This window comes from Plectropomus leopardus, chromosome 6 (assembly GCF_008729295.1).
Source record: "Plectropomus leopardus isolate mb chromosome 6, YSFRI_Pleo_2.0, whole genome shotgun sequence".
NCBI lineage: Eukaryota > Metazoa > Chordata > Actinopteri > Perciformes > Serranidae > Plectropomus > Plectropomus leopardus.
In genome coordinates this window covers 31,151,889-31,170,968 of record NC_056468.1, presented here as the reverse complement: position 1 = coordinate 31,170,968, position 19,080 = coordinate 31,151,889, and the positions used below count along the sequence as shown (strand labels likewise).

General features: G+C 37.7%; 2 protein-coding genes across 2 annotated transcripts; one reads left to right on the top strand and one right to left on the bottom strand.

The window, feature by feature from the left end:
* Positions 1-1,027: 1,027 nt before the first annotated feature.
* wsb2 (WD repeat and SOCS box containing 2) lies at positions 1,028-11,084 on the top strand. The gene is given in 10 exon segments (XM_042487975.1): positions 1,028-1,243; positions 1,430-1,598; positions 2,861-3,063; positions 3,547-3,576; positions 3,579-3,677; positions 5,230-5,330; positions 6,993-7,189; positions 8,060-8,149; positions 8,939-9,055; positions 10,484-11,084. Coding segments are annotated over 10 exon segments (1,257 nt in total). The 5' UTR covers positions 1,028-1,203; the 3' UTR covers positions 10,695-11,084.
* rfc5 (replication factor C (activator 1) 5) lies at positions 10,803-17,439 on the bottom strand. Its single transcript, XM_042487976.1, has 11 exons — positions 17,283-17,439; positions 16,558-16,622; positions 16,146-16,282; positions 15,954-16,033; positions 15,739-15,812; positions 15,128-15,287; positions 14,374-14,455; positions 14,010-14,139; positions 13,558-13,635; positions 12,129-12,183; positions 10,803-11,656 (listed from the first exon to the last, which is right to left on the bottom strand). Exons 1-11 carry the CDS (start codon positions 17,327-17,329, stop codon positions 11,557-11,559), a joined length of 1,008 nt encoding a protein of 335 aa, XP_042343910.1. The 5' UTR covers positions 17,330-17,439; the 3' UTR covers positions 10,803-11,556.
* Positions 17,440-19,080: the final 1,641 nt, after the last annotated feature.

Here is a 19,080-nt window from a genome sequence, read left to right as displayed (position 1 = left end):
CGTAGCTTTTTAAAGCTAATTAAATAGAGCTCCCATTATTAAATAATTACTCGATCTCCAGAAAATTATTCAGCAACTATTATGATAATTTATTAATAATTTATTATTCATGCAAAGAATCCAGACATTCACTTCTCGTTTATCAAGCTTCAATGCTTTTCTTTGTCTTCTGTGATTGTAAAATTGAATGTCATTGGATTTTGGGACAGAGCATCAAATAAGTGACAATAAAATAAAATACAAAGTTTCTGAAACCAAAACAAAAGAAATACAGTGTCTGAAATAAAATAAAATACAAAGTGTCTGAAACAAAAAAATACAAAATGTCTGAAACAAATAAAAATACAAAAAAAAAAATACAAAGGGTCTGACACAAATAACAATACAAAAAATACAAAGGGTCTGAAATAAAATAAAATACAAGTGTCTGAAACAAAAAAAATACAAAGTGTCTGAAAGAAATAAAAATACAAAAAATACAAAAAGGGTCTGACACAAATAACAATACAAAAAAATACAAAGGGTCTGAAATGAAATAAAATATAAAGTATCTGAAATAAAATACAAAGTGTCTAGCAATAATAATGTTCAAAAGGAAATAGTAAATAATAATGTTTTAAAGTAGAAGTTAAAAAAATGCACATGGAGTTTAAAATTGTACACTAACATAAGCACAGAACTACTGCACTTAACTTGCACAAAATGCAATATATTCTAAAAGCTTGGTACTTTTTTCTGAATAAATTGAATGTTTTGAGAGGAGCCTTTAATTCAAGGAGGCACGATTAAAAAAAAACAACTATCTGAGCTATTTTATTTATTTATTTATTTATTATTTTAATAACGACATCACACGAGGACAGTGGATCACGTGCTCTCATCATGTTTATCAACAAACCAAAGGTTACCCTGCATTATAAAATAAAGAGGGGGCGTGCCGCCGCTTTGAGGTTACGTAATATAACAAGAAAACGTGACGACGTTGCAGCCAATGGTACAAAGTGAGTCAGACAACCGGAAATCAGCTGAACGTCTTGTTTGCCTCTCGCACATTTTCCACATAGCAAACACACTGAGTGCAGGAGACACGTCGCAGCTGTCTCTCCGGACAGACAGTGTCCTGTCTGAAGTTCGATGGACGGCTGGAGTCCAACGGGGAGGACACATTTAGAAAGTTAAGCGAATAATGTGAAGACAGAGACGATGTGCTCCACGGGAACAAACGCGGAGCTGCAACAAACATGTAAGTGACATTTTTATAAATAAGCTCGAGCGCGGTGGTGCCATCGCTCCGTAACCAGGCAGCGGTCACGGGAGGACGCACAGACGCGCGGAGGAGCGGCTCTGCGGGACCCGAGCCGCTGTCAGTGTCGGTGAAGTGTGATAATGTCAAACGTTGAATTCACGGTGTCTTTCCGTCCTCTTCAAGCCACCGACCCGGCTCTGGTCCTGGAACTGAAGACCAGGCGTCCTCCGTCCTTAGAGGGCCGGGCGGGATGTGAGACCTGGAGCGTGGACTTCTCTCCGGACGGAGCCTGGTTCGCCTGGTCCATGGGACACGGGATCGTGTGGGTGGTAGCCTGGCCTCTCGACTCCGAGTAGGTTTACCTGGACATTAATCCACCCGGGATGCGTTCAGGTGTCCCTCGTACATTGTGGTCTGCGTGAAAAGCGTGGGAGTGACGCGGTCACTGTTGATATAAATGATAGAAATCCGGGATATTCCACTTCCTTTGCTTTGGGGGCAACTTTTGCAAAATGGCACGAGGCCAGGGGCCAGTCGCAGCGGCCCCGTGCATGTTTGTAGTATTTTAGGGACGTTTCTCGGATTTTATCATCGACATTTATCAGATTTCAGGATGTTTCCCGGTCATCAGTTTATGTCAAGGATTTTAGGACGTTTCTAGGATTTTACTGTGTTTCTTGGATTTTAAGATGTTTCTCGTATTTTAGGACGTTCCTACAATTTTTAGGATGCTTCTTGGGTTTTAGGATGTTGCTAGGATTTCAGGATATTTCTTGGATTTTAGTGACGTTTCTAATATTTTAGGATGTTTCTTGGATTTAAGAACATTTCCTGGATTTTAGGACATTTTTAGGATATTAAAACATAATAATAATAATAATAATACAGAGAATCGAGAGAAAAAATATTATTTATTATAAATAAAAACGAAAATTATTTATTTATGTATTCATTAAATATTAAACACTGGGAGTGTCCATACCATATGCTTTCCCCAGGAAAGGGTTTTATTTTCCCTCTAAGCTGCCTGTACAAATATGATGCCTGTATTTAGGTACCACATATCAAAACAATATCTTTTAGATACCTCAGTTCAAGGAATCTGGAGCTTTCTGTAATTCAACAAAACATGGCAAACTGCTCCGTGTATTAGTGATAAATAAATAAATGTGCCTGAATTGGTCAAAAGCAGGATCAGAATTTATGTGATTGAAGAAGAATCCGATCGATATTTAATGCCAGGTTTTGATGCTGGACAATTTTCAACACCATGTCTCATGGTTATATTTGGGTTGGTGATCAAATGTTGCGGTTTGACAGCTGCCCGCTTAGTTTTTACTGAAGTTTTGGAAAATTTGAAAACATACAGTAAGGAGGTAGCAGAAGCAATATTAAGTAAATAAAAAAAAATGCTTTTTCTCTTTCTCTTTCTCTATTAAAATTAAAACACCAGACCAAAAAAAAAAAATCCTGTTTTATTCTCCTCATTGTTTTATTCCACTCATTTCCAACAGCACTTGAAGGCAGCATCATTTAATCACCAGCCTCACACTTTACACCACCTACATGAGCTTTTTATGGTATCTGCACTCTTGACGCTCCTCTCACACACAGAGACAGTCAGAATGGAGACATCGACCGAGGAGACAAGAGCTTCAGCTGTGGTCATCCGGTGTGGGGCCTCGCCTTCGGACCCAGACCCCCAAAATCAGCTGCAGCGGCACGTCCATCAAAAATGTCATCAAAAGGGAAGAAGAGCCTGCTCCTGGCCACAGGTTTGGAGAACGGGGTGATCAAAATCTGGAATGTGTTAACAGGTGAGATCTCCTTTTTGTTTTTAAGGGTTCCTGCAGCATTAGGCAATTTAGATTTACAACTTTTTAAGACTTTTGTAAGACCAGTATTACAACAACCATAAGTGACATCAACTGCATAGGGACAGTTTAGCCCAAATTATTTTGTAACATAAAATATGGCTTTTTTGGCAGCTTTCATGTGAGAGGAATTTTGCAGATTATATAAAATAAAATAATGTGTTACCAGGTATTTAAAAATTTTACAATGCAACATCAGAAAAAAACTCATAAAATCCAATTTCCCTTTTCTGAGCATTTTTAAGACTTTTGAAAGATTCATTTAAGACATTTTAATATTAATTAAGGCATTACAAGACATTAAAGACATTCAGATTAATTAATTAAATGCCTTTTAAGATCCGCAGATCTGTTTTTATCTTTGCTGTTTTCAGATATGAAGAGTCTGTTGGGGCTAATTTTACTTTTTTTTTTTTGTATACCCAGGTGATGCTGTGTTTGATCTGCATGGACACGAAGTGTAGTGAGGGACCTGGTGTTTCCTCAGAACGGGACGCTCACACTCATATCTTCCTCTCGAGACAAAACATTGAGGATTTGGGATCTGTCTCAGAAAGGTACATGTGGTTTTGTAAAGTCCTGACACACCACGCCTTCAACAGCTACCCCCTTGAGACATCACTCAGGTCTTTGTCAAGTTTTCTGCAGAACAATGTTTTCACCTCCTCCTGTGCTAACATGACTTTGAGTGGTGTTCACAAACAAGCCTCGCTGATATGACTCTGAGCGTTTGCTTTTCAAAAAGCAATGCAAACACGCTGTTTCATGTGTAAATAGTTAAAGGAAGCGGTAGTTATTTACATTCAGGGTGGATGTTACTTCTGAGTCTAAAACTTATCTGAGATATCGTCTGTAAATTTGTATGTTTTTGCAAAGATTTGTTTTTAATCAGCAAATGCTCAAATGACAGTGTAACTGCAGTTCCAAAAATGTGTCAGTTTTTCATTTGTGCATTTGAAAATATCATTTTAAAAAGGAAAACTAAAAGTACAAAGATAGTTATCAAAAAAAAAAGATAAAAAAAAAATAGATATACAGACAGGATGTACTAATACTCAACCTAAGCGACATGTGGACGTTCATATGTGTATAAACTCACAAATGGATCAAAAATTATCGAGAGTTATGAAGAAAAACAAGAAGTTGTACAGCATGTAAATGTGCTTGTTTTTTCTACAAGCCACCAACTGTGTCCATATCTGTAGACCATTTTTCTTATTTCAAGTTATCAGATGTTTTTATATTGATTTCTAATGTTTTAGGGGGTAAACTGATCCATTTAATGCCAATAAAGTTCGACAATTAGCTCACATCCTACAAAAATTTTTAACTGATGACAAATGGATTTATTGATTAGCATTCGTTTTAGTTGACACCTGATCATAGATTTTTTTTTCCAACTGCAAAATTATTATAAAAATAATACAATAATTTTCCAGAGCTGTTAACTGCGCCTCATAAGAATCATCTTTCCAGCTTAAATCTTTAGTTTGCATGAAGCTACTAATGTCACGTTATGCATTTATGATGTTCATGTCAGTCTTTGCTTGCAGACAACGTTGCTCGCACTGTAAATGCAAAATTCTCTGCAGTGGACTGAGTTGCCAAATGTCGGAGTGTCCTTGAAAGCACCTGCCTTGAACTGTCCCTGGTCAAACATTAAAGCCATTAAATCCTCACTGCGAGGTATTATTGTCTCACTCTCGGGTTTCAAGGCTCTGCAAACTGCATGTCATGCTGTGTTGATATTGACGGAAACCAGTGAGAGCCTGAAATGTCGTAAATTAGTCTGAGATCTCATGCTATGCATCATTTATTAAATACCAGGCAATAAGCATTCAAGGCATTTTAAGTAACCAGTTAAATCATTTTCTGCATGTTTGTGTGTACTTATCACTCCGCCTCTGCGTTTTGTCGCCGTGCAGTCACACTGAACTAAACCTCCCGTTCAGATGTAAGAGGTTAAAGCAAACAAATGTTCATGTTTACACATTTACGAGTCACGTTCTCCACCTCATCAGGAGCTGATTTTTATTTTTTTTTTTATCCCATGATGCTTTTACAGTGTGTCTCTCTCGGTTAACTGTGACTGTGGATTCTGTGTTGCAGGTAAAACGGTGCAGGTGCTTTCTGGCCACAAAGACTGGATCAGCTGCTGCTGCGTCTCATCAGACTGCAGCATGATTGCGTCTGTCGGCAGATTTGACAGAGTGAGTTTTATCTATGCATCTATTTTCATATTTGCATGACCGTAAATCCCTAATGACTTCATTTTTAAATTATATATTTGTTTTTATGTATTTTTTTTTATATCTGTGTGGTTAAAACAACAATACTTCTAAATTCCCAGAGTCTCCAAATTTGTCCAAAGTCTTTCTGATGGAACAAAGATACTTTTATCCAACTTTTTCCACCATAATTGTGCACAAAGGGGCCAATATTCAGCATCTCAGTTCAGGAGAATGAGGCTTATTTTCTGTTGCGCAACTTTGTGATTTCCTCAGACAAGAAGTGACGTTCTGTTACAAAATACTGCATCAAGTTCATGTTTAAAGGACACTGGAAGGATTGTTAACTAAAGCATGTTTTTCTTTCTCACTCCTGAATTTACTGATCTTTGACCGATGCAAACATGCATGAAGAATTTCAGCTTTTACAAGCTTCTGGTCGCAAGTTTGTTTTTCTGATCATCAGAACATCTACTTATATATATATATATATATATATATATAATATTGTATTTGCACCAATATTTACATTTATTTGCTGGTTTTTGACAGGCAGGGATATAGACTGGTGTGTGATTTCCCAAACCTAATCAATCAAAGTCACCACAGGTGGTTTCCAATCAAGGTGTTGCCACAAAGATAATCAAGAGTAAATGAGAGCCACCTGAGCTAAATTCGAAGGGAAAGTACTTTGCCTTCTAATCTGGGCCTTTTATCTGGCAAATATTTTACATATTCAAATATTTAAAGGGAATTTCAGCCTTTACAAACGTCTTGTCTCAAGGCTGTTTTTTGTAAAAATTTCCTTTTGACGGCTAATGTTTTTTTGGAAGATTGTATTTGCACTAATTTTGGACAGATTTCATGATCAGCAGATGCATTTGTTATTGTTTTAGCTGTTGAAATTGTGTTAAAATCACATATCTGCTATCATAAAATCCTGTTTTTGGCCGTCCGTTTGGAAGCCGACCAAGACCCGTTTTTTTGAATGTTTGACAGTTTTCACACCATCTTAATAAACACTACTAACAGTACAAAAAGATCTGAATTCAGTTTTAAGCAAATTACACAGGTTAGATGTGTAAGCACTCTTATTGTTGTTTTTTGACGGGCGAGGATGAAACTGTAACTGAGTCACATCTAGCATGTAGACATTTTTGCAGAGTTTGCTTGTGAGTGTTTTTTTACCGAATCTGTCACTTCTGAGCGTGCAGTAACCTGTTATCTTCATCTGCTCCTGTGTTTAGTTTATGTGAGACTGACAGAAAGTTTGGCAGTTCTTCTTTTCTTTGTGAGGAGACATTTGGAGCACCGTGAAACTCTTCCCACTTCCATCAAACTGCTTATTTGACACCTTTTTATTTCCAAAGAGAAACAGTAAAATTGTGCAATTCCAGACTTTAAGCTCACAGTCACACTTCCAACTGTTGAGCGACATGTGCGAGCATGTCCTGTTGACGTTCACTGAGTCAGTGTGACTGATAATCAATTCGCTGGTATTTCAGGAAGTACAGCTTCAGCGGAAATTTGCCGCGGGGCACAAAGAGCCTTGACTTGACCTACATTCTTATCCCAAATTAGAAAAACAGTCCTCACAGCACCGTACAAAGACTCATTAACCCTTCATGACTTTATCTCTATTAGATGGTGTGTCTGTGGAGTCTGCGCTCATATACGTTCATCAGGAACCTGACAGGAGGGACCCACAAGACCTTGTACCTCCTGTCTTCCTGTGACTTCTCTCCCGATGGCGCAGTGCTCGCCACCGCCGCCTTCAGCGGCTCCAGCTGGTGGATCGACCTCTGGGACCCGTACACTGCAGAGAAACTGGCCACTCTGGTGTAAGTTTACTCTCTGATTTCAGTCTCAAAATGTGCTGTTCTGTGAAAGAATGGCATGTGTATTCCCAAAACTGATACACTGACCCTTCACATTAGCTGCAAATTAGGGATTGACAGATTATTGGCCACGACAGATTATCGAGACCGATATTTGGCTTTTTGTTGATTATCAGCGTTTTGTTTTAATGATCGCCGATAAAATTAATTAATTAAAGAGTGCAAAGAAAGTTTCAGCATGGGAGGAACTTTCACTTTGTAAAACCCTCAGGGAGATTTTTTATTTATTCATTTTTTATTTAAATTATCACTTGATTTTATTTTAAAAAACTTGTACTTGCTGTATTTGATGTTGAAAGTCTCAGATTTGCTAAAGGCATTTAAACAAAGTTTTGTGTTGGAGTTTGTCATATTCTAAATTCTAAATATTGACAGAAATATTGAAATTTCTATTATAAATGCATATCAGTTCCAAATATTGGTTGTTGGTCTCATTAAAAACCAATAGCTGTTGACCCGTACTGCAAATGCATCTTTGAAGGCACTTGTTGAAACACATAAAGACCATAAATAGCATCTCTATTACTGCAGATAAACGTTTTTTCTTTACGAGTTGTATTTTTAATGTTAGTGTTTAGTGGGAAGGTGGAAATTAGTCCTGAGAAGGTAAAGAAGCTTGAAGGAGGGAGCCGAACACGTCCTCCACTATCACTGTTTACATCTGTTGCACTGTCTGAAATTATGTCCTGGTGTCCTGTGTCTCGTTCAACCTGTTTTTGTGTTTTTGTTTGTATATAATGTGAAATTCAACATTTAAGTCATGAACATAAACAATTTTTTTCCATGGTGACAAAATGTCTCTTTTGTCCGCAGTGACTATTTTGAAGATTACGGACAGAACCAAATCTCTGCAATACAGTTTTCTCCCAACGGCTTACACTTGGCGATGGTGACGGACGACAGGTGAGTATGTTATCAGCTCCATGTCACAAATCTTGTGTTTTATGTCCTCGGGTTAAACCACTGCCTTATAAATACATCCATGGGTTAAACAGGGCTGCCCAAAGTGGGACCTGCAGGCATAAAGTTCACATGATATTTCTAGTGAAAAATAAATATATTTTTTAAAAATATGAATATGAATTGCTGTTTTTGCTGTTTTATTTTTTTGTGTGGTAAAATGCTCTTTTTAAATATGTAGGATCCATCATCATTAATGATGATAATGTGACCATGGTTTGCAGAGTGACACTTGTGCTGGAAGTCAGTTCAGATTCAGAAAACTTAATTGTCTGTTGTGACAGAAAATCATCTTAGACGTGACTCAACATTCAGTGCAAAACAAACTCGGGAAAATAAACAAACAGCATGTGTTCCTAAAAAAAATAAAAAATAAGCAGAATAAATACCAAATGCAATCATTGAGACAGAATAAAAATCACAATATACTACTGTGTGCAAAGTGTTCATGTAGATGTGTGGATCATTACCTTTTATTTTAGATGTTCATGTCAGTGGGAATGAAGCAGTTTTTGTGAGTGTTGGTGCGAGTTGGTTACAGCACACGTGAACAAAAGACCTTTCAATTTAGGGAACTCAGGATTCGAGTATCATTTTGCATCTTAACAATACAACAGGATGTTTTTGCTCTTGGCCCGTAGCTCACAATCAGGTTTCAGTTTTGGCTCTGTAAGGGAAAATGTTTGGGCACCTCTCGTGTACAGAATAAATTCAGACGTTTTGTGTCCGCAGAGCTCTTCGGGTCTGGGAGCCGGGACAGAAAGGGATGGTGATGCAGACGAAAGCGGATCGAGACTCAAATGGACTCTGCTGCAACTACCATCCACAAGGGGGCGTGATCGCCACAGGGTAAAGATCCTCGAGCCCTCATCAGAATTAAAATAAGAAGCTTTCACTGCTTTTAGACTGAAAAGGGGGATTTAGTGATGGTGTAGCTTATGGAGGGTGAGTTCAGCAGAGGGTCACAGCAGTGAGAATGGATGTCAATGATGTCTCAGTTTCATGACAATAAATATAATATATAATAATCTTTATTTATATAGCACTTATCTTCACACAGTTACAAAGTGCTTCTAAAATCATGATAAAGAATAAATGTAGGAAACGTGTGAAACAACAGCTTTCATTTTTTACACTTCAAATCACTAAATTTCCAAATGTTAAGGAAATACTTTTCTTTTATTAGGTAACCTGACCATCCCCGATTAAGTGATTTCATATTATGCTCAATGTAGAACAAAACACTTTTTGTGATTCTATGTCTGTAATATGTATGTACATATTATTTAACAATCATACGTACTTAAAAGCCTCTTTTTTTTGACAAATTCAGCGTTTTCTTCTCCCTGATGCTTGGCTGTTGCTCTGTTAGCTTGTTGGTTGTTTTAACTGTGTACGTTTCTAATGCAGGATGAGCCTGTTAAGCAGAGAATGAAGGCTCTGTCAGTACAGATTAGTTCAGGTCTTTACTGTGACCTTGTTTTTTTAAAGTTAATATCTTAACCCTTTGTATACTGGGAAAACTGGCCTTTCTTACAAAAACATGCAAAGAAGGCAATCAGCAACTTAACAAAAAATTAACAATGAAATGAGAGAGAAATCAGTAGAAAGTACAAGAAAAAATACCTAAAAATTAGTTAAAAATAAATGAAACAGCACTGAACAAAGTGGAAAGTTAAAAAAAAAACACAGGGAAAGGACCTGAAAATTACTTAAAATGATCATTACTCTTTAAAGTATATAATTATTATAATTAGAAATAGTTCTCAATATTTTTTTTTGTTTTGTCAAAATAAGTTTCAAAAACCGTTTCTCATTGCCTTTTTTCCCCATGTTTAAAAAAGAAACCAAACTAATTTTTTCCAGGTTCAAGGGTTTAAGTAACTGTGAAAGGCATCTGAATGCACCCAAAAACAGTGATGAAACAAACAAAACAAAACAATTCGGGTTTCAAAGGTTTAAGTAATAATCTAAATTTAACAAAAAAAAAAGTTTTTTTTCTTTATTTAAAGAAATGAATGCATGTTTAGATAAAGTTCTACTGTAAATTTATGTATTTTTAATCAAGAAGGCCTTGCAACATCTCGTGCGGTTCAGGACCACCAGGATGGGAACTCGTGCTTTAAATAACTCCAACTGTTTTTTTAGTGCTTCTGCTTAAACTCTTATTAAAACATCTCATATTTAAAGAATTAAAGAATTTTTCTTAACTTGCAGTGCATTAAACCCTCTTGGCCGCCACATAACTGAGACACTAACCGTCCCCTCTTGTGACAGAACCAGAGACGGCCACGTGCGGTTCTGGAGGGCCCCCAGGACCGTGCCCAGCCTTTGCCACTTGTGCCGATCCATCCTGCGCCACTCGGTCTCCACGCACCAGATGGAGCCGCTGCCCCTCCCGAAGAGGATTCTCAAGTACCTCACTTACAGAAACATCCCTGACCGCCTCAAGACCTGCTGCTCCTCAGACGAAGAGTGGGAGGGATAAATAGGAACCTTAACAACTGACACTTACAGCGAGTGATTGTCACACACTCTCATAATGAAAAAAAATGCCTTTGTTTGCTAATTAAGAGGTGTTTTAAAAGCTTGATTTAACATAGGAAGCATCTCATATTCAATCTACTTTAGATGCAACATTACTACATTAAGGGTTTCATTTATTGCACTACCACTGTAAGACGATGCATATCTCAATGGTCACATGCTTACAATTTTATACGATTAATTTATTGTGTAAATATCATGTATTTCTAATTTCTGTGTTTATCAAATGCACTACTACTGTATTGTTGTATCTGCACATATTAATTGTTAATATAAGATAACAAAAACTGGACTTATAGGAAATAGTTTTATTAAAACAGATTCAAACACATGTACATGTCCACGACATATTCTTACAGTTGCATTTGTAATATTGCTGTTTAACACATTTCTTTATCTTTTTACCTCTTTGTGTATATTTAAATGGATGAACCGGTGACAGTAAGTCGATCTGCGATGGTGACTAAATTTACAGCTTTTTGAGTCCATATAAGTGCCCAAAGGATTTTTTTTTTTTGTTACTAGAGTTACAAACTGTCTTCCATTTCGCTCACTTCGTATGCAGATGTGAGTGACTAATGTAGCTGCGAGCTTTCGTTTCTTTGCTGCTCAAAAACTCTGACGAACAGTGGTGCACAATCATGCTGTGGACACTTAAGGGCAAATAAGTAAATGATTCCACCGATTTCTCATCATGAAAGTAACAATCAGCGATGATAGTCACCAAGGACTTGCTGGAAATGTTTGTCTCCGCCTGTGATTGGCAGTCAAGAAGCAGAATTTCGTTGCAGGGTAAAATGCATCTAGGAAGCCTCGCTAACCACGAGGTCTCTGACCGCCTGGAACGCTGCGACCATGGAGCTGAGCTGGATCTTCTCGTTAGTTCCTGAGGCGAGCCTGTGTCTGAGGAGACGACATACGGTAAGTCCAAAAGCATCTTAATGCCTTCGTGATCTTAAATAGTATACTATGCAGGATTTTCAAAAAAAAAAAAAAAAGCAATGTATAGACTTGTGTTAAAATAATTGTCTCAATCATCACTTATGACCCACTTTCAGTGTGCGGTGGTGTATTTTTCAGCAGATTCTGCCCTCTGTTTGTATTTTTACTTTGGACGTTTATGGGTGTGAACCGCCGCTGCACTCAGGTGAGGTCAGGACTTCACAGAAACGCAGCGCCAAAAAAACAAAAATACAAAAATAGAAAGGCCAAACTCCAAATGACAGAGTACTTTTACTGCTAATTTCGCTAGCGAGTGTTTACTGACATTATAGACAATCCTGCATAGTGCACCTTTAATGTGATTTTTTTCAATAACTTGTATGTAACGTAATGTTAATATCTTATCGGAGGAAGCATGAGTGATCTGTCTTACTCAATGTCAGCCAACTTGATGAGCAGACCGATCCGAATCGCTGGAGGAAAGTCCACTTGAAGGAGGAAAAAGAAAAACTAAATCAGGTATTTGTCTGGCATCACACACTGCAAAGAAACTATTAAATTGCAAAATATTAAAAACTCATCAATACATACTATTTCTAAAATAGTAATAGTAATAGTAAGCTCACTATTTTATTTTAGGGTATTTATCTTAAAACTCAGATCTGGTGGTTCTCCAGCTCGTTCAGAGAATCAGAATTAGTCGCTGGTGATCGCCACACGGTGCATGATGGTTAGATTGATGTCTGACATCATGTACGTGTGCAAAAATATCTTCACAAGATCAAGGTGGCTGCAGTTTTTAGGGCCAGACGCTGCAGTTGCTCTCCACAGACTGCAAGAACCAAGGCATGATGGGAAACCCTTGGCTGTTGCCTGATTAGCTCTTAGTTTTGACCACAAACACCACATTTTGCACAGAAAACTAACGTTCGGTGTATTTGTAACATTTAATGACTGAGTGTTGTGCAATGAAAGTTAGAGCTGTTAAAAACGTATCTTGTGTGGTTGATAATAATATCGATAATAATAATATAATACCTGCTCTGTAAACTACAGGTGGCGTACGTATGGATATAACAGGATGTAAATACATATGAATTTCTGTATGCTCTTTAAAGGCTGCTGGACTTCACTGCAGCTTTACATCATCGCCCCCTGCTGCCTGATCTCATCCACTTTCCAGGTGAGCCGCAGTAAATAAATACATACATACGGAATATACATCCATACACACATACATACATACTGTATATACACCCACACATCCGGCACTGGTTATTAAGATAAAGCCAATCACAAGAGCCAAAAGGCACCTTAAATGGAGAAATATTAAATATCTGAGCCCTTTAGAGAGATGAGGGATTAACCCAGGGGTCAAACAATATTGATTTTTCTGGGCCAATACCGATTATTAGTAGTTAATGAAACTGATAACATATTTGGAACCAATATGCATTTACTATAAAAATGAAAATCTTTGTGTGAATATTAAGAATTTGCAATATAACAAACCCCAACACAAAACTTAGTTTAAACGCCTTAAGCAAAGGTTTAACGTTTTCTAAAGTCAAGTGAAAATTTAAATGAAGATGAAAAAATAGAAATAGCTCCCTGAGGTTTTACAGAGTAAGAGTTCCTCCCATGCTGACACTTTCTTTGCACTTTAATTAATTTCATCGGTGATCATAAAAACAAAATGCCAATACAGATAATCAGCAAAATACCAAATATCGCCCCGATTATCACCAGGCCGATATTCTGCCGACTGCTAGATTCAACCTGCCATAATATATAGAAAAATAAAGACTTTAGTATCAAACAAAATATTTTCTCTCCGCTGAAGAAAACTGCAGCGGCCTTACCTCTGTGTATGAGCAGATGAACCTCAGTGAGGATGTCATGCAGAGCCAAACCTTTCAGAGTCTTCAGCTGCAGGATTTCTGTGAAGGAGGCATTAAGGAGGAGCAACAACTCAGACTGAACTGGTGCTAGTGGGTGTCTCGTTTTGTATTTGGAAATGTTCGGCCGATCAAAACCTCATTGAAAAAAAATATAGCAAAAAGTAATATTTGGTTTAAGACTTAACATTTGACTTCATCTAGCATCTAATATTAGCAATTGCAAGAGAAAAAATGCAGTGAATTTACATTAACTTCAGGATATCCTTTTTTAATTGTACAGAATAAAACTAAACACTGGTTTACATTTCACAATATGGAAAAAGCTTGTAGTTTTTATGGCGCGTTATTATAAACTGATACAGTACAGCTTTCTGAGTGAAATATCCTGAAAGATGAGACAAGGTGGAGGATACGCTTGTACGCTGTGGTGAAATCTTTGTTGAGGGACCAGTCGAGGATGTTCGCTATATCTGAGCGGAGGGGGTGACCTGTGCAGGTGTACACCGTGTCCTCTGTGACCTCCCCGTACGCCATGGAGGTGCTCTGAAATCACACACGTGCAAAACAGTTAGTTCAGTTCACTCTACCATGATGATCATGGTGAAAAAAAAGTGCTGTTTTTTAAAACAAACAAAATGACAATAACAAAAATGTATGATAACCAATTCAAAAAAAAGTCAATGAGTAGATTCAAATAAGCAGCAAGAAATTGCATCTTAAATGTTTGAAAAGGAGAAGTAGGAATATGAATACATAAATATGAATAATATGTCATACCTGCAGTATGTTGAGCGATCTTCTCATATCACCTGATGATAAGGTCACAATGGCCTTCATTCCACCTGGATTTATGTCAATACTGCCACAAAAAACAGCCAGATTAATCTAAAGGTTATTGCAGAGCTAAAATGTATGACATGCATCATAATTATGCAAAAATATCAAACTGTAATACCATAGACATCGTTTATTTAAATTATTTAAATTTTGTGCTACTTGCACTGATAACAACTGCACATCACAAGTGTTATTAGCTCCATGTGCAATTAGTGTACATATTAGACCGTTTTTGTTGGCACATTGTAATTTTATTTTATTTATGTTACTGTTTTTGCACCTTGTTTTTAATCATACCTGGCATCTTTTTTTATTACCTAACATTTTACTATTTTCATATTTGTAATTATTCTTTTACTATTGTATTGTAATTTTGCTGCTATACTTCTTCGTACCTCATAGCTGCTGTAACATTGTGAATTTCCACACTGAGGGGCTAATAAAGGATTATCTTATATAATGTATTGTATTTCCCCATTAACATACAGGGTGATTTTAAGAAAAAAGTCCACCCTAATCCAAAAACATAACAGTTTATTCTTTATGTTTTGTGTCATCTAGCAATTTCTCTTGATTCTGCAGGAAAAACATGTCATATCATAATAACTGACAGAAAAACACTAACCGGAAATCTCTTCTACCTCAAATTGTTTCAACAGTAGATGGAGAGGGAACATTCGCAGCACACTCTCACCTCTCCTGCTGGACGACGTGCTCCAGCCGAGGGATCATCTGGTCCGGGGAGAGCGGGCCGAAGCGAAACCTGGTGCAACGAGACTGCAGAGCCGGGATGATCTTGGACAGGTAGTTACAGATGAGACAGAATCGGGTGTTTTCTGTAAACTTCTCAATCACTGAATCAGAGAGAGGGAGAGCGGGATGACAGAAACACAAGTTAGAAATCAATGCATTGAAGAAATAAGAAATAATCAACGATGCATTTAAGCGCCTAAAATTCAAATGCCATCAGCTCTGACATGCTTGCAGATTTCTCAAAGTCCTTTCATGCAACACACTTTTAAAACCTAAAAAAGTCTTGTTCTTGCAGACAACATTCACACTTTCCTGCTGCTGTGTTTTTTCACCAAGAAACTACGTATGTTTGTATTTGTTTAATTTAGCAGAAAGTTAAGTGATCCCGGTAAAATAATCAAAATGCAAAACTCAATCTTTGGGTAGATTTTTAGAATTAATATCAGAGTGCACAGGATAATATGCTGTAATTCAACAGTAGCCAAATCGTCTGGCTGCTCAGTGAGCCGTGTAGCTCACAGTGGGCAACGCCCGGCCGAACAGATGGCCTACCTCGCCGCAATGCATTCTGGGCATCCTGGGTCATGGCATCGGCCTCGTCCAGTATCACCAACTTGAAGCCTTTCCTGGAAGACAAGAGGGACAGACAAAAAGACAGGGAGCAGTTTAAATATGTCCCCTTGCAGTAATGGCTTGCAGATTAATATCAATAGTATTTAGACTTTTATAGAAGGCATTTGACGAGTGTTGTAGATTTTTAGCTTTACTTGAAGATGGTCCTGGTGCTCGCAAAACTCAGAATGGGACCTCTCACAACATCAATGCCTCTGTCATCTGATGCGTTTAGCTGCAAAACAAAATAAGTCAAATATCAAATCAAAGAGTCACAAGGTCCGTGCAAAGAAATGTGGAAGGATTCACATGCCGGGAAACCAAAAGCTTGTGATGAGGAGTCGAACCTCCAACACCATGGAGTTGAACTCTTTTTCCTTGTACAGCTGCTTGGCACAAGCGAGGATGGTGGAGGTTTTGCCAGTTCCAGGGGGGCCGTAGAACAAGAGATGGGGGAGCTTGTCCTCACTGATAAACCTCTGGACTGAAAAAAAAAAGTTATAAAAACAAGGAAACTAAATAAACAATCTGAATACGACATTTTCTTTTTGGATCACACATTTACTTGTAAATGAAGAACTTTTTAAGGAACGAGGAAATTCATACATAATGTGCTGTTAATTATGAATGGCACTTACAATACAACTATAGTAAACATCGAAAACAAGCCTCAGCAACACTTTACAGATTATTAAGTGTTGTGCTTCAGCTTCGGATATAAAGGTTATATATATTTATTCTGACAGTTCACATACTTACTGGTGCTTAGGATATCTTTGTGCGAGATCAGATCATCAAGTCTCTGTGGTCTGTATTTTTCAACCCTGGAAAACGTAGAAGAAACACCACATACTGTTAAAAATGAATATTTCCAGTTACTAAATTAACAATGCTTGCAACACTTGGAGTGGTTATCAAGTGGTGGGGCACAAGTTCACTTTACACTAGTGACTTAAAATAACTTGTTAACCCCGAAAAGCCCCATTCTCAGCATACTGATGTAAACTACAGCGTGAACTCCATAAAGAATTTAACTATTTTAAAACATCTTCCTTAAAAATGTAAGTATACATAAGATTTGCCTTGAGATTTTTAAAACATTACATTATTGGATACTAATATTCAATTCGGCATTAATATTTTATACAATGAACCGATATATGAAACAAAATGTCAACATTATAATCGTCTCGCAGTTATATCAGGCGCAGCTACATTTCCCATGAGCCAGTTGGTTCAAGTGGCAACAAGGCAGAGCTGGATGCATCGACCAGCTATAACGCATGCCGAATTGAAGAAAAGCTCACGTGTCTCAAGATTAAATGGTCGTTTTATAAGGATGATTAACGTTATTTGTAGATTCGCTAACGTTAGAGCATCTACATACAGCGGCGAGCTGCTATCTTTAATCCATAGTCGGTAAATTAGCTTGCTAGCACCAACGATTTCAACGATACCGTGATAAAAAACGACTTTCTACTCACCATGGTAAGTTTCTGGTTTGTAGTGGCGCTTTACTTGTAGACGCCATTTGTCCTGTTTACTGTGAATTTAGCTCCGAGCTGCGTTTAATACTTAGTTTTAGCACTTCCACTCTTCCACTCAGTGTTTGGCGCGCTCCACAACAAAAACGTGCGTCAAACGTCACGGCGTACATCCAATCAGATTACGTTGTAGGCTCATGTGGGCGGGGTTTCGGTGACATGAATGCACACTGCAAAAAATGTGAGTATGAAAATATTACAGTGTTGCAAAACCAGTGCATGCAGCTAAACATATTTTTGTTCCACTCAGTAAATATATTCCTGGAAACATTTGATATAATGCTGGTGACGTTAAATTGATTCAGCCAGCCAGTGTTTTCAACTGGGCTGGATCCAGTGCTGACTGGAGTCTCAGCAGGTGGCACAAAGAAAATTATATAAAATTTCTCAATTACAGTCCCCTCCTGCCTCTGTAGAGATGACACCTCTGTGCAGAGTTTAGGAGGCTACCGATTGTTAGTCGTTAATGAGACTGATATGTGGAACTTATTTGCATTTGCAAAAAAAAAATACAACTATTTCAGTCAATATTTAGAATTTGGAATATAACAAAATCCCCCCAAAAACTTTATAAAAGTGTATCAAAAGTGAAAAGTTGAATATCATATACAGCAAGTTCCCAGCAACTTTTTTTTTATAAAGTCAAGTGAAAATCTAAATTAAAAAAATCTAAATAAAAATAGCTCCCTGAGGTTTTACATAGTAGGCTAAAGGTTCCTCCCATGCTGACAGTTTGTATTGCAGACTGCCTTCCATGGTGTTGGATGAGTGTAATAAACACTCTTTTTCATTTCATTTTAATTTTTCTTATCGACTATCAATAAAATAAAATGCTGATACAAATAATGGCCAAAATGCCAAATGGTGGCCCAAATAATTAGCCAGGCTGATAATTAGTCGACCCCTATTGTCAGGCTCTAAGTATGCAACCTTTCTATTAATCAGAGTACAAAGGAAAAATAAATAAGAACAGAAATGAAACAGAAACCTATGAAACAGAACAAAAAACACAACCAGGCACACAAACATAACAGATAACAATCACACAAAAAAAAAACAAAAAAAAAAAAACACCAATCACATATAACGAGACTTGTTGTTAGAAACATCCAAAAATGAAAATGAAAAAAAAAACAAATAATGAGGGAAAAATCACATAGAAATAGTGTCTAGGTGACTGTAGTCTATGTTTGTGCCTTGTATGGAAGTGTGTACATTTAGGAGTGTGTCAAACACATATGATAATTGTAAAAAGCACCCCCTTCTTTCCCCCAAAACATGAGGAAAGTGTTGCTCCTCATACAGGCCTGGCTGGAGCTGAGAGCCCACCGCACTCGGCGCTCTAATCTCGCGAGAGCGGCCCCTCACGGCGGTGCTTGGGCGCTGCGATGCTGTTGCTGTGGGTTTGATTGACAGGAAACATGTCGGTGTGGTGGGAGCGAACCGGGATGCAGCTGCTGCCAAGGGAGACAGGGAGTACCTGCATCCAATCCACACATCAGCACCTTTAAAACCGCCAGGCTTTCCCCCACAGATCCGTCTGCTCGAGATGCGCTGCTGAACGGCTTTTCTCTCTCTTTCTTTTTTTTTTTTTTTTTTAATTATAAACCATCCATTTGAAACGAAGGGGCACCCAATGGATGCTGTGGCAAACCGTGTCGTCCCGCTCGGTATCTTCACATTGTGTTTGATTTAGCCTCAAACCAGAGACACCTTGATGAAACAGCAGGAACTACGA